This window comes from Barbatula barbatula, assembly GCF_947034865.1.
Source record: "Barbatula barbatula genome assembly, chromosome: 18".
Taxonomy (NCBI): Eukaryota; Metazoa; Chordata; class Actinopteri; order Cypriniformes; family Nemacheilidae; genus Barbatula; species Barbatula barbatula.
In genome coordinates, this window is record NC_136781.1 from 6855482 (window position 1) to 6871712 (window position 16231).

Genomic DNA, 16231 nt, shown 5'->3' on the forward strand with positions numbered 1-16231 from the left:
CGGAATGCACTAAAATTCACTTTGAGTAAAAGCATTTGCCCAATGCGTTAATGCAAATATCACTTACTGTACTACTCTCATTACTAATAGTGTAAAAACGTCAAAGCAACTTTTGGGCAATGAAAAAAGCATGAGAACAGAAAAGTGCATTATATTTTACCCAAGAGGAAATGACTATAAATGGCTATAAAGTACAGTTAAATCACCTCCCACCACCGAACTAAAGAGCGAGTGGATGCTGTGGAACCGCCAAGGGGTTCACGGGGGTGGTGAGAGGCCTATGTGCGGGTTCTAATCCCGCGCCAGATCGCCCTGGGAATGGTGTTGAAGGAAAGGAGTTGAAACCATAAACCCCCCTCCTTCACCCCTGTCCCCCAAGAGCTTCTGCAAACACAAAACTCATTTTTGATTCATGAACAAGGTTGCAATGACACTGAATTGCAGGACTAGAATGATAGAGAAATGAAGCAAACCAGTTAAAACATTTAATCTTAGTCAGCCATGCTTATGACAAAATCAGAAACACATAAAACCTAATATAAGGTGGATTCCATCATCTAGTTTGCTGTTTTCTTCTATGTTCAAATGGAAGCTATTAAAAAGGTATTGATGTTATTCCAAGCGATGGGATTTTGGCTTTGGCATGCTGTTAGTCTTTGGTAAAAGAATATGCAACTTTTGTTATTAGGAAGATCTAAGTTTTGGAAAAACGCCAAATGGATCTTTGAGAGAATTCTAATGGAAACTGGATACGTACTTGGAGCACCACCTACTGGTACAAGCGTATATGAATCTTTAAAACAGCATGAGAACATGGCAGAGCAAACCACATCTGAAAAAGCATTACACGAGTTTCTTGAGTTCTGAACATGGGAAGAATGACTTTTCTTTTACTTTATATGCATACACTTTTCCCCTGTGTGGCGTGTTGTAATATTGTAATGCAACGATGAGGAAGCGGACCATAAAACGGCACCACAGTTAATTGTGCTTAATAATGTGCATACTCTTTTATTGGGAGATCGTCATAAATGCTGTAAGCAACTTGCTCGCGTTTCAACGCTGTTTTCGGCTAGTAGATGATATTAATGTACGCATGTCTGTATACGTAAAGCCTACCTGGAAATCAGTAAGCCAACCGCTGTAAGAACACCATAGATGAGTTGGGTTTTGATTCAAAGTCAGTACTTTTAAAAATACTACAAGCCGAAGATTTCGAGCTCTGATAAACCAATCAGAACAGTAATATTAGTCGTGTGGGATGTTGTCAACAAATCAGATGTTCCGTTTGTTCTCGAGGGCGGGACTAATAGTTTAGTTTAGGGTGCTCTTCGAAACTTAAACTATTTTGCGTTTGTTGTCAATTTAGGCTACATGCTTCTCTTTTTATGGTGATATTGACAGCAAAATTGTGGTGCTGCCTAGACCCGGTTGATGTAAGACTGACTTTGGTCAATGTATGATTTTTTAGGCTGCCTCTTCAGAGATTTTTTACTACAGATGCGGGAAACCCATATGTTGTGAGCCATTATATAATGTATATAAAATGAATAATCAACTACATTGATAGTTGATGTACAACTTTAAACAAGCAGGCAGCAATAGTTATCCAACTGAACTTTTAAATTCAGTTAAATATAATTGCTGTTGATTGTCATATAAATCACTGAAATGTCCTAATTCCTAAACTCTTTCTAAATTTTAAAATACAAAATATTGTGGGGTATTATAATAAGGTCTTATTCGTCCCAATCAATAATCATTTGATAAATCAAAACAGAAAAAAAAATGTATTGAACATTTCTCACGTTATTATGCACTTTGTAGAACCGTGCTTGCATTGAGTCTCATACAGGGGGCGCTCGTACGTAATTGTCTGCCCGTCTCCAGCTGTTGGGTTGGCGGAGCGCTGCTGTGATTCACAGCTGTAGATCTTCAGTTCGCTGCTCGGTCAGGGATGCTGACGGGACATGTCAAGAGAAGAGGCGAGTGGAACCTAACTGCTCCTGGACTTCTTTTCTTTTACAACAAATATACAAGCCCACATCAAAGGACGACCTGGGTGCTCAAGAGGGTTTAAAGGAAACGTAATCATCCTGGTATTAAATCGTATAACTTTAAGCTGCGGAGCTCATTTTAAGATACGTGAGTACTTTCAGTATTTACCCACTTACGCTACATTGACAGAATAAGCTTTTCGTTAAGGCTCTTCTTCGCAATCGTGCGCTTAAACGCGTCGCGATTATAGACGCGTTGTAGTTCTCCGCGTCGCGTCACACTGAAGTTTGGCTGTAAAACGTGACCCTCTGAATGGTTAAAATTGTTATGATTATTTCTCTTAGTGCTGGATCATCGTAATGTTTTCAGAGGGAGGAAGCTTGACTTTTCTGACTGGGCTTTTGATCTTGGCGCTGTCATGTGAAGCGAGAGGTGAGTCGTGGTATTCATTCATTGAGACTTTATTAGAAAGTGTTTCCTCTGATGATACACAACGTTAACATCTTATAATAAGTAATGTATAGGACAAGTTTAACTTTTTGTCCCTTACCTTTGGTCCCAGTTGGAAGAAAAATCTAGTAAAAATAAATTATGAAGGACTCAAAATAAATTAGTAGGGGAAAAGCTGTGACGTATGTGGAATGTGCTACAGTAAAGTTATCACTGTATAAAATACAATTAGAATATGTATATAAAATATGTAAAAACAATGCCGTATTGGCGATTGTTTTTTAAGTCAGTTTTTTAAGCCCTGATGTGCTTAACATGGTCCATCAACAAACTGGACAGCATGTTAAGCACATCAGAGAGTACACATGTGCGGTATATACTGACACATACAGACTCGCTGTGGGCACACATAAAATCATTCTTTCGAAGTCACATCTACAGTATAGCGTATCTGCACTGGGGTGTATCAGTCCAAACAAGAGGTCCCTTTAACTGCAGTGGAAATGTAGAGGTACATAACCCTGTGTTCCCTGCCAAGTTTAAAAGAAGTTTACATAAATCATAGTGAACCCGGTGTCACCTACTGTGCTGGAGATTACTGTTACTGTTTTTAGAAGAGTCGCTTTACTATGAAAAGGTGTGGACCTTATCAACATGTGTCATGATCCTGCTGTGAGCCTAAATTACACTTTATAAAAACACAATAAAAACAGATGTGTTATGTGAAAGAAAAAATATACCGGAATGTGCTAATTCATTAAGATATTCCTTATTAAAATGAACATTTATATTTGATTTATATTATTCTTGATAAATGTTTCTTTAAAAATAATGCATTGATTCATGCTGGAATGCCTGCCTGGTTATCTTTTATGGTACCACTGTTTGTTATCACTCATCTGAAACAACATTACGGCCACAATAATAAATCTGGAAGTTAATTCTAGTATTTACTCTCTTAAAGGTGATTACTTTTACTGAACCCATAAGAATGTCAGGTTAACCCCGAGTTGAAAGCCTGACCTCTGCTTAAGCAAATAATCCATTGTCTTCACTGTTTATTGGTCCATCTGTTGACTCTGTTTCTCCCTGATTGTGTGCTAAATGTGTGTACGAACCATTCTTGAGGGGGCTTCACAATCTGTGTTATCCTTGGATTGCTCTTTTCCTCCTACCACAGCCATTCTTGGAATGCTGGAGCCAAGTTTTCACATTATCTGTGTGCTTATAGGTGTGAATGAGGAAACTGGAGTGAGTTATATGGTATGTTGGTTAGATACATTTTGTAGTCACACATGGGGTACTGTAGCAGACAGGTAAACACATTTGTTTGGGTTGAGTGTGGTTTGCTTTGGTGAAGTTACTAAAACAGTGGTATTCCCAGTTGAAGCCTAGGAACATAAAGAGTGATAGTATATTTCGTTCAGAATTTTCTTTCATCAGTTTGTCAGACAAATGTGCCCTTTTAAGAGGGTTGATTGTTAGTTAAAGTGACTATTATGAGGTGCAGAAACGTGAGATTGAGCCCAAGACAATAGTCACTTTGTCATGATCATTTACATTTAGGCATTTGGCAGACGCTTTTATCCAAAGTGACTTACATTGCATTATCCTATACATTTTACATAGGTATCTGCAATCCCCTGGGATCGAACCCACAACCTTGCGTTGTCTCACCACTGAGCTCAGATTTTGTCAGAGCAGGTCTTTCCTGATTTAATGTCTATTTATAAGTCTCAAAAATACTTTGAATAAAAGAATCACACCTTGGCAAACATTGTACAACCGAGAAGTGTGTATTTAGCAAAATACAGATTAAGAAATCTGCCACAATGTGATTTAAATCTCAATTCCTCATTAGTTTCATTGAACATGGTCAACCTCAGATGAACATGATATTGCTCCAGGAACCCTTACAAACACAAACACCAGTCAGCTCGCAAAGTGTGAACACAGCGGTTTGAGAAATGTTCTTGTTTCGCCTTTCTCTCGTGTGGCCCATTTTTCTCGACAGCAGTTCTGATCCGGTTCATGATTGCTGCCTCAGACCGTTTACACGATGTTCAAGGTTGATGAAAGCAAAAAATTCAGCAGTCACTGTTACCGGCTGTTTAGAAAGGCACGTGTATCAAAGCCTTGCATCGTGCTTTATAAAGAGGTCAGATATGGTGAAATGCTTTCCCTGCATTTTAAGGCTGTCTTCCCCTCTCAAATATTTAAATCAGTTCCAGACTCTGGGTTTGCGAGGAGGAGATGTTGGCCCTCATGCTCTATTAACTTCAATGATCTGCCTTTAAAGTAGAAATAGCTTTGATAAGAGCAGGAAAACAGGCTTTGGTTATGCTGCGCTGCCTGGCTTCTCGGCAGGTGTCAGGATCTCTTGGTTTATTAGACAGATAATGCAGAACTGCAGACGGGCTCTGCTTATCAAACAAATGATAATGGAGCAGCTCTGTTGGAGCCATGCTGTGTCTGTGATCTGCCTCTGCAGGACAACAGTAATGCAGGCGTCAGTCCCCGGGCCGCTTTGGCCAAATAATAGAGAAGCCAAAAGCACTGTAATAGCATAGGCTCATATATTAAGCTAGGAATTAGTAGTCCTGAATGGAAACCCCGCCAAGACCAAAGTAAATATTTCAGCTAATTTTATAGTCTTTCCAGCCACCGGTAGTACTCAGAGTGACTCTGTTTAACACAGTTTACCAAATATCATATATAAATACATTTGACAGCTTTTCTCCTAGAATTTGTTTATAAAATGGGAAACAAGTGAACAGAATCCTCGTGTATCCAGTAACTAATACTGCCATGGATTGGAAATGTCAGGCTACATACCGTATATTTGCTTCATTTCTTTTAATGTCAGTCCTTTTTGTCTTTTCAACCCAGTTGTCTTCATTACATTTAAAGTTATCAACACTGCAAACCTTTTGCAACAAATTCTGTCAACATTTACTCACCGTCTTGTCGTTTTAAACCTTTTTGACTTACTTCTTCAGAACACAAGATTTTTTATATATTTTGAAGAATGGTGGTAACCAAACAACGGCGGTACCCATTCACTTCTATTATATGGACACAAAACCAATGCAAGTCAATGGGTACCGCCAGTGCTGGTTACCATCAGTCTGTAAAACATAGTCTTTTGTTTTCTGCAGAAGATAGAAAGTCATACAAGCTTGAAATGACAAGAGGGTGAATATGATGACAGAATTTTCCATTTTGGGTGAACCATCCCTTTTAGTTAAGTTGCATTTTACATAGGTGTAGATATGTTCACTATCTCTGCATTCATTGCATGCACCCTTTTCAATCATATCTTTCCATCATCATTTTGTCTTCTGTGGTTGTCTCTACAAATATATCCCTAGTTTTGATTTGTACTGCATAAATAAGACTGTGCAATTTGAATTCCGGTATGTTTCCTTATTCTACTGTATGTGGTATGTGGCTATTACAGTTTGAAAGTGTTACACTCAGAAGTAATTTCTGTATGTACTGTATTCTGTGTTCAAGAAATGATGTACCTGGCACAGGGTTGAAAATGCCTAAGGATACAAACAGCTGTAAAACAGAGCAGCGCTTATCTGCCTGTCTGTCTTCATATACTGCAGACAGTTATTGTCTGTCGAGAGAACAAACTGACACAAGTTAAACACAACACAGACCTTTTGATGTGCGGTGTCCAAACTGTAAGACGAATGATACAGCATGTTTTTGCAAGAATAACAAATTTTACTTTGGCGTTATTTTCCTGATGGGGATTTTTGTCTTGGTACGGGAAGAGAATATTGTTGAAGTGTGCATTAGTGGCAATTGAGTTGTTCCCCTGTTGTACTGCTTTTCTGAAAAATGCAAATTTGGCAAACACCTGTGTTTGTGTGTGTGTGTGTATATGGTTCTTAGCATAGTAAAAGCTCAATGATTTAAGCAGCACGTTTCAATGGGGAATAGCGGAGTTATTAAATTTGAACATGAGGTTCATAATTTCAGGTCCTGCACTGAGCTTAGAATTCAAGCATTTACGCACACATGCAAAAACATTATGGTCAAGACAGCACAAACCCAAAACTAATGTTTGACCCCATATTTTTTAATCTTAGATGAAAACCAGAACCATTTCCCATTATCCTTCTTTTGAAGGTTTAAGAGCTTGCCTTTGCAGTCTGTGATGTTACACGTGCGCTCACATCACAAACGCTGTTGGTTTTGCGGGTGAAAAGTCAGTTTACGTAAACAAAGCAGTTAATGAGCTGCGTTTGTCGGCGCGGTATCGGCTCAACTCTGCTCTTTCAGTGTTGGTATTTATGGAGGAGGTATTAAAACATGAAGGAATGGCGCCAAACCTTTGAACTTTTTATAATCAGGTCTTAGTTAAAACGGTTTAGTGGTTGAATTGTTTTGAGAGTTCAACGATGTGTCCTTCCTTGCATGTCTATTTGTCATACCTGCGACCTACCAAGATGCGGTGTTTGCGCAGGTGGGAGAGAAAATGCGAGATCGAGAACTGCCATCCCACTTTTGTTTCCCCCCATTACGGTGCACTGAGCTTGTCAGAGCAGAGTCCTCATACAAGACCGGGCTGTGTGTTTGTCATGTGCAATTTGCTATGTATGGGAGGTTCTCTGTGTCAGTAGATGAGGCATCGTGGGAGTTTCTTTATCCCCCATTCAAAAAAGGGATTATGTAGTATTTCACCGCAGGATTACAGGTGTCTAACATAACAAGCGTCAAATGCTCACTGTCAGCTGTAAGATTCGTTTGCCACTGTCACACTGGCTATAAAACAGTGCATTGTAACTTTTTTTGTTTTTGTCCACAACAATTTTTAAAGGCCCCTACACTCTCAATTTCTACCCAAATTAAATATTCCAATGCTTTACACAACTACATTTACATTTAGTAGAAGCTTTTATCCAAAGCGACTTACAAAGAGTTCAGGGTGCACTAAGCGATATGTCATACAGGAGCAATAATGTTCCACCAGGAAAGAGTTGTGAAGGAGAATGAGCGGGAAAGCAATTTACTGCCCTTATTGCTGAACGCAACAAATGATGGGGTTTAGGAGTGTAGGACGGTGTGAAAGTATGCCGGTGCAGATCCATTACATTTATATATAATATAGTTTTTTGTTAATTTACTATTTACAGGCATGTGTTTAGGTAAATTATCATTTTGGTTTTCTTCTGTGAATTACTAACACTATTTCTGCTAAATTAAAAATTAAAATATTGTTTCTATTTGCATTTATTAGCAGAAAATGAAAACTGTAGAAATGGGTCAAGATGCTCTGCATTTCTAAACCTCAAATACTGCAAAGAAAACAAGTTCATATTCACTTTTAAATAAATACTACAGTAATATTTGAACATATATTTAGGAAAAGTTCAAAAAATATTTTGTATGTGTTAACCTTGATTTTTTATGCAGTTTGCATGTCTTGTTATGCTGTGAGGCTTTCAGATTGCTGTTGGTTGACTTTGTCATTCCTGAGGTTTGATTTTGCTGAAATTCAACAGACACACGATTGTAATGGCCACAATACTTCTAGAAATGATTATGGTGAATGGTCTCTTACTTTTTTCAATGGCTGTATACATTTATGTAAGTATTTGTTAAATGTGTATGTATGTGCATTTACATATAAAATGTACATATATTATATAACAACATTTATTTAAAGTTTGTATTATATTTATTTATTATAAAGTCAGAAAGAAACCGTTTGAAAGAAACCTTTGATTAATTGGCTCTTTGGAGACCAAAATGGTCCTTCTATGATGTCACTGTAAACAACCTTTTGTAGCACCTTTGTTTTAAAAAAAGTCTTTTTGGCAGTAACACTAAAAATGTAGAACCAGTGTCTGGTCAGAGAGGATCTAATTTCCTACCTTTTGGTTCTTACGTTCTCTCACCCATATTGATGACTTGGGCCTACTTTTCCGTGGGTCACTGCAGTAGGTCAAAGAGTGAAGGCAGAAGAGGCACCTAGGGTGTTAACATAAACAGTGACTGAGCTGTGTCCTGTGGCATAAAAGAGATGTGGCCCCTAGTTTATGAGGTACAGAACAAGGGTCACAGGTTAGAATCGTATGAAATGCACAAACCCATCAAAACGGCTCTCTTTGAATGCAATGTAAGATGAAAGCATCTGTCAAACGCATACTTGTGAATGTAAACTTTGGCATCTGACAAAAAAGGCGAACGAGAAGAGAAAGTAATTCAAAAGGGATTTTTCTGTTCTTAGTGTAACTCAGGGTCAATTGTGATTAATAACTTTAGATTCACAGATGCGTTGTGTGCAGTCTTGTCTTTCGCGAACAGCTGCGTCTGCTCTAGCACGCAATTCTGTCAGTGTCGATGCAAAAGCAGTAGCTTGCGCTGCGAGGCATAACTCAACATGTAAACAAAAGTAGGGTGAAAGCCGCGCAGAGAAAAAAGGAGAAGCTAAAAGAGAGCCAAACCAGGATTAGAAACCTTGCGTGTGATAGCTGTCGGCTGGGATTTTGACACAAAGGGCGAGCTTTAATAAGCAGGTGCTCATTAAGGTGCTGGAGCCCAGGTTACTCAATATTACCCCTGAAACCCTGCGGAGCTGTGGTACTGTTTACGAGGATGGGTTTGGCATGCTGCGTTGCCCTTCCCTGTGGTCTGAAAGTTGCTGGTGGTCCATATGAGGAGGAAATAAATAGGCAATGCTGAAGAAATAGGAGATGCTGTCCTATATTGAGAGGTTCTGAGGTTCTTGGATCGTAACGTCACGTTTGGGGGGTCTGAAGTTCTCAACATGAAGTCAGTATTTAGTGTAGTATTCCTAATAAATTATGGTTTCCAATAACCACAAAAGCCTTCAATAAAATTCTCAGTTATGTGCATTTCATATACTGTATTACACAGTGCTCAGCATTTTCTCTGCATTCTCAGAAAACCATAAAACAGAGATTAGTATGAAACAATAGATAGTTAAAAAGCAATATTCTAGCATTGTCCATCTTTTGGTCAATCTGCTGTAAATGGAAACATGGCGACCAAATAAAAGTTTGGGATACTCTATAGGTCACTTATAGCCACTACTTGAGTCTCATCTTCAGCTCTCAAAATATCCCCCTCATGGGTGATGGTTTAGGGGGTTGACGGGGCTGTAGTGTAGCACAGCAAATGCCCAGCTGCCAGTTTAAATGTCAAGGGATCACCTGAGATCATTGGCATCCCATCCTCACCAGCCAGTGAGCTTCATTAGGTAAGATGAATGTCATCACGGTTGTAAGAATATTGAGTGAAACATGACATCCTTCCGTCAATGTAATAAATGGCTCAGTGGATGACAGCTGCTTTGCGTCCTCTTCAATATTTGACAGGAGGGAGACCCCAGAATGGCCTTTAGGCACCGGAGGAGAAAGTCAGTGCAGGAATGGCAGTGTAGTACATAACAATTGTACGGCATCAGAAAATGCTATTGCTCAGGGGTTGCTTTTTCATACTTTCAGAGAGCTAATGGAGATCTCAGTTGTTTTTCATGAAGGCATCAATGTTATCTTATTTGTTTTTATTTATTCAGATAAATTAAAATAGACATGAGACAGTTAAGAAAGAACTGGAATACTAATTATGCACAGTATTATTCGAAAGAATTTGTTAGGAAATATGTTTTATTGAAAAATCTTGAAAAGACTCTTTACATGTCCATATACAGTAGGTACTTTCAGAGAAGCAAAAAACTCCTTAAACAACTTAAAGGGATGGTTTACTCTGTCGTCATTAACTCACTCTTCTTTTATTTCAAACCTGCATTGACTTTATTTCTTCTGCGGGACACAAAATAAGATATTCTGAAGAATGTTGTTAACCAAACAATGGCAGTGCCTATTCACTTCTATCATATAAACACAAAACCAGTGCAAGTCAATGGGCACAGCCATTGTTCGGTTGTGCTGTATGACTTTCTTTTTCTGCAGAACACAAAAGAAGACATTTTAAAGAACATAACCAAACGACATTGACCCACATTGACCTCCATTGTATGGACAGAAAATATCTTCTTTTGTGTTCTTATTAGAAGAGTTATATACTTAATAAGTTTTAAATGTCTCGAGGGTAAAAGCTTTGACAGAATTTGTATTTTTGGGTGAACTATCCCTTTAAAAAGCTCTCTTTTGTGTTTTTATGGGGTATTATTTCAAGCTGACACAGCTCTTTCCACGCCCTCCAAACAAACCTTATGCAATCTTATGCCCTCTGCAAATCTATCCTTTGAACATGCCGTCAAAGCTTTTTCTAGCATGTAAGCGCCTGAAGAATCGCACACATGTCCGTCAGACTGCAGCGAGGTCTTATTGAGTTAGCCTGGCTCCAGAGAGCAGATGATCGAGGCTCAAGATCTGATTACACACAGTCGAGGGACAGGTGTAAGCTTTGAGAGACCCGGTGCTTTATGCTAAGTCTTTCAGAGAGAACTAAAGAGGAGTCCTGGTGTAAACAGACCTGTTTACCTAGTCATCCTCTTAAAGTTTGTTTCAGAGTTAGTGGCTCTGCGCAAACAACATCAGGCATCAATCTTTGGCATTATCTCTCACTGATAAAAGAGTCACATTCCATACCCAAGACCAGGCATTGCATTGTTTGGTCTGTTTGCCTTTATCATTGATCACATGCAGAGTCTTATATCAAACTTCCTTACACAGCTAGAAGATAAAAAGTAAAGCTGCTGCCTAGATCACATGACAGCTAAAGATCAAACTCTAGATGACCTGGCAAGAGCTGCCCTCTGATTGGCTACTGCTGCTATCTGTCCTTGATATTTTTCATAGAGGGGAGAGCACTGTATGAAAAAAAGTAAAGATGCACACAATGTGACTTATGCAGTATTTCCAATGTTCCTCAAATGTTCTAAGTGCAAACATTTTCGTATTTTACTTTTTTAAACCAATAATGAGATAAAAATATTTTTTCTCTTTCATTTTACAGAACTTACACATATTTTTTTAATGAGTTAAAAGGGTAAAATTACAGAAATAGACTCCAAATGAACATTGGATGTAAATGACCTGAAATTTGTAAAAATTTTATATTAACATTAAATTGCTTTCAACAAACAAACAAGAGTACATCGAGTGTATATCTTTTATCAGCTTTTAACAGTGTGTTCTCTGCAAATCAAAGCCACAAGCTTGGCACTGGTCGCACCAGAACTACGAACCATTGCCGCTTAACATTTTATTCAATTTCTACTAAACATTTCTTTGTTAGGTTGTCATAGGCTCTCTTGAACAAATTCGTAACAGCAACCGAGTGATTTAAAGCAAAAATAATCTGGGGTGTTCTGACAGAAACATGTGCCGCACGGACCCTTGCTCTCACAATGGTTTGTACTGTTTGGTTGTTGGATAGATCGTGTCCTCTGACAACAGCAATGAATTAACTGGCTGCCATGCCTGAATCATTCAGCCAAAATAGTTTTCAGTGTAACTCCTGCACCTACTCTTTTACAGTAGCCCCTGCGTCCCCCCTCTCTCTCTTTCTCTCTCTAACACACACACACACACAATAATTTATCTATGCATCATACTGTCAAGTTGGATTTGAAGATCCTCATGTGACACTCCTGATGTTCATTTAAATCTATGAAAGCTTCCAAGGCTTTAAAGTACTTCCACTGCGGTCTATGAGGCCCGTTCATAAATCCAAGAATTTGAAAACCCATATCAAGATGTCTGAAACAAAGATGGCCAGTAAAATAGATTATATAAAACATTGATAATCTATAAACGTTTCTGACATTTATATAGAGCTTGAACTGATTATATATCCAATTTATGCTGTACAGTTATCATCAAACTTTAATTTATGTCTTTGGATTAATGTATCGCATATGGTCAGGGTGGCAGAAAATACAGTATGTATGAAAGCAGTGGAGCATCAGTTCATTGATCTGGTTTTGGATGTGGTGTTGAAGGTTTTCTGGGAGGTCTGTCAGAGAACCTCATCATGCATATGGAGACAAGATGATGTCTCTTCTAATATCTCTTTTCTTTTTTTGTCTAAACTGTCGAGCTTTTAAAGTGACACAGTTCCTCGTGCACTTAAAACATATAAAATAGTTACCAACAGATAAAATACATGATACAACATAGATGATGCTTCATATAAAGATGCTAAGGTACGTGAGACAAACATGAGGTTGATAAAGTCCAAATACCTCATTCTTCAGCTTAGCCTTTGAGTTGGACCGTACTCCACAAACACACATCAGATAGGAGACGACTCTTTCTGCCATCAGTTTCATCCAGACCATGTTTTTGGTTTATGGGTCGTGTGTGTGGCGCAATTATCCTCCCGTCTTTTCCTCTGTTGTGGGTAATGTTTATCTGTCAGCATGCACAGCCACCTCCCACCTCACATCAAAAAAGCTTCACTCTGTGCCAAGTACATAGCCTGAGTGATGGACCAGATTTGAAGTTTTTTGTCCTGTTTCTCCCAGATTGAATAGTGGCCTTTTGCTGACACTTTTTTAAAGGGATAGCTCACTGAAAATAGGAAAATTCTGTGATTATTTACTTACCCTCTTGTTATTTCAAACCTGTGTGACTTAAAAATATATTTTTAAGAATGTTGGTACTCGAACAAAGACGGTACCCATTGACTTGCATTGATTTTGTGTCTTTACAATGCAAGTAAATTGGTACCACTGTTGTTTGAATACCAACATGTTTCAAAATTTTTCTGTGAACTATGATTTAATCGTAGTCATGGTGTGTACTGCATGGAAAAACTGTGGAAGAAAGTGTCATGAGCTATTTTAACCTTCTGCCATATTGTAACCAGCAGGTTGATTTAATAATACTGAAACAAAACACATTTCGTGTCGCCCTCTACTTTTCTACTCATCAAAATAAACATCACCTGTACTGTATATTCCACCCATCTCACAGCCACCAGCGAGAAGATCCATTGTCTGGTGCCCTCCAATAATGGAAATCATCATTATAAACACACAACTGTGTTCTGTTCCAAAGCCTTTCTGATATTTATCAAGCTACCAATAACTTGACCAACATTTGGAAACTATGTGTAATTCATCAAACATAGGTTTCTCTGCTGCTGTGATGTTCATTTTCACCTTTTCCGCTAAATTGGCAGAGAGGATTTCTGTCATTCTAAGAGCATTCTAGCCCCTTCTTAGTCAAACATTCTGGAATTTACCGTAATTCAATTCTTGCACAACAACCATTTCTTTTTCCCCTTGCCTGCCCTCCTGGCACTTTCCTGGATTGCAACCAGCAACTTCAGGTGAAAACATTTCATTCCAACGGAGAGACACGAAAGGCAGACGGACGAGGCAAAAAGTACATTTGGGGGCAGTGTCGTTTAAATTTCCATATTTTTGGCGGCCTCTCCTAGCAGCTGCTGAGGCAGTAACAGGATGTGACAGTACCAGGCATGAATGAGAGGTGCCTTCCAATGTACACACACACACCAGTGCTAGGCTGCTCAGCACGGCCAAAGGAAATGGAAAGCAAGTGTTCATGGGAGTTTACGCAAACTGCAAGGAACGGATGAAAAGGACGTTGTGCACACTGGGACTAAGCAAAGAGAGATTCCCTGTAAATTGTTGTGCTTGTCCCCCTTAACATTTTTTTTTGAAGTGGCAAGGTGTATCTAGATCAGGAGTTCTTAACCTTTTTGACTCCACTGTATTCCTTTATTTGACTCCACCTTTTTGACCCCCACCCCTCCCCACTGTATTAAACAACATTCAAAGGCCCCCCTCCCACTGACAAGAACTGAAAATAAGTAGAACATCTCAGAGCTTGGTATTAACTGGAAACGTGTTTATGTAATATAAAAAAGAACAAATAATAAGAAATGTGCAATTTTTTTTGCATTAAAATTGATTTCATTCTCAATTTAAAATTATTAATCATCCTGAGGCCCCCTTGTAAGTCAGCTGGGCCTCCCTTGTGGGCCACAGACCCGGAGAACCACTGATCTCTAGACGATTTTCCTTCATGAGATTTTGTGCTCAGGGCGTTTTGGAGGTGTTGTCTTTGTAATTTAAAAGCATGTAAGGCTTTTGGGTGCAAGAATCTTCACATTCTTTCGTAGCGCACACACTTAATGCATTCTCAAGTTCATGTTTCCCGTTTCCCATATAATAAATATGCCAGGAGTAAGCAGATGAAATGTTTCTGGAATATGGTATTCATTGTGCCTCTTTGGAATACTTGATTCTTATTAGTTGTTCCTAGCTTTCTCTTTATTTTTGTAATGATTATTATTAATTTCTCATATCTTATATGTTTATTTGGGAAGAATTTGTAAATTCTTTACATGTTTTCTTCTATATAAACGTTACACACTAAAAATAAAGGTGCTTAAAATGTTCTTCACGGTGTTGGCATAGAAGAGCCATTTTTGGTTCCACAAAGAACCATTCAGTCAAAGGTTCTTTAAAGAACGGATGAAGCAACTTGGGAAGTTTACACCATAAATATTAATAAAGCTGAAGAAATGTTGAATGACTGTTTGTCTGATTTTGCAAATTTTTACTTCTAGGTCCACCAAGGGTCAATCGCCAGGTAGAGGAGAGGCCAACGGCAAGACTGGGCCACACGGTACGACTGCCGTGCCCGGTGGAGGGCGACCCACCTCCGCTGGTTCTTTGGGTGAAGGATGGGAGGAATGTGCACCCTGGATGGAGCCGCTACAAGGTTCTAAAGCAGAGCCTTAAGATCAAAGTAGTGGAGCTTGAGGATGCTGGAGAGTACATCTGCCGCATCACCAATGGATTTGGCAGCATTGCGCTCAACTTCACACTAATTGTAATTGGTAAGGACAACCTCCCACAACTCCACATTCACCGCAACCCTTTATTTCTCTGTTCTTCGTAGTTTTGCTCACTCAGAGGTCACATCAGTCACCCAGACTTAATCAAAACCTGCTCCGTTGCACATGCGCTGGAGTTCGAGGCGGGCTGTATATCTATTTCTACCCCAACTAGCTGGTATTTAGTCTTGAATCATGAGCTTTCTGGCCAAAAAGAGCAGGCGCACTTTTACATGTCCTCACAAAAGGCTAATTGTGGCACGGGTGGGCAGTCGGATTCATGTGAAGCTGTTGGCGAATCATATTTGACAAAAGTGACATCGCTGGCACAGTTCTAAAAACCAAGTGTGGTTTCAGGCATTGAATAAAAAAGGCACAAGAGAGCATTGTACTGATGGAAATGTATGACTTGTTAGCATTTGTAGGGGCATATGGCACTGTTGCCGTCTTGCATTATCAAATCCAGAGAACAAAGGAGGTCTTCATGTCTGCTGTCACACAATACCTGCTGTTGTTTATGTAGGATGTAATTTAATACAATGTTCCTCCTTTTAACTGGGTACTGGAGGCTTTTACCCTCACAACCTGACAGGCAAGGAAATTAATACACACCTCAAAAAGAATGCAGTATGGAGGCGCGTACTGTAGTTGTTGTGAGAGGAAACTGCTGTTCTCTAAAAGACTGCTGAGGGACCGTAGCCCAGACATTTTCAAGCAAATTGTTCTGCAGAGGAAGAGGAGACATAGACGACCTGTTGCCTTCTCTGCTATAAATCTGCACTGGTCCAGCAGAACTGAGAGGCTCAGATGACCCAGGAGCCCTCAGCTCTTCCTGTACGGCTCACCACACTCGATAGGGGATTGAGGCAGCGTAGGGATGCAAAGCAGTGATTAGTTTGTCTGGTGAGCTGAGATGTTTAAAGGCAGAGTTCACCCCCCAAAGAAATTCTGTCATCATTTA

The 16231-nt window shown here is 39.2% G+C and overlaps 1 protein-coding gene across 2 annotated transcripts in view; it reads left to right on the plus strand.

Moving 5' to 3' along the window:
- fgfrl1b (fibroblast growth factor receptor like 1b) overlaps positions 1 to 16231 on the plus strand; it is a 53883-nt gene that overhangs the window by 25469 nt on the left and 12183 nt on the right. The window contains exons 1-3 of one of the 2 annotated variants that reach the window (XM_079479282.1): positions 1922 to 2145; positions 2343 to 2430; positions 15001 to 15273. In XM_079479282.1, the coding sequence (XP_079335408.1) occupies positions 2358 to 2430; positions 15001 to 15273 (346 nt within the window). In that variant the 5' untranslated portion in view covers positions 1922 to 2145; positions 2343 to 2357. Of the gene's footprint in view, positions 1 to 1921; positions 2146 to 2342; positions 2431 to 15000; positions 15274 to 16231 lie in introns of those variants that run through there. The other variant, XM_079479281.1, reaches the window with a different exon arrangement.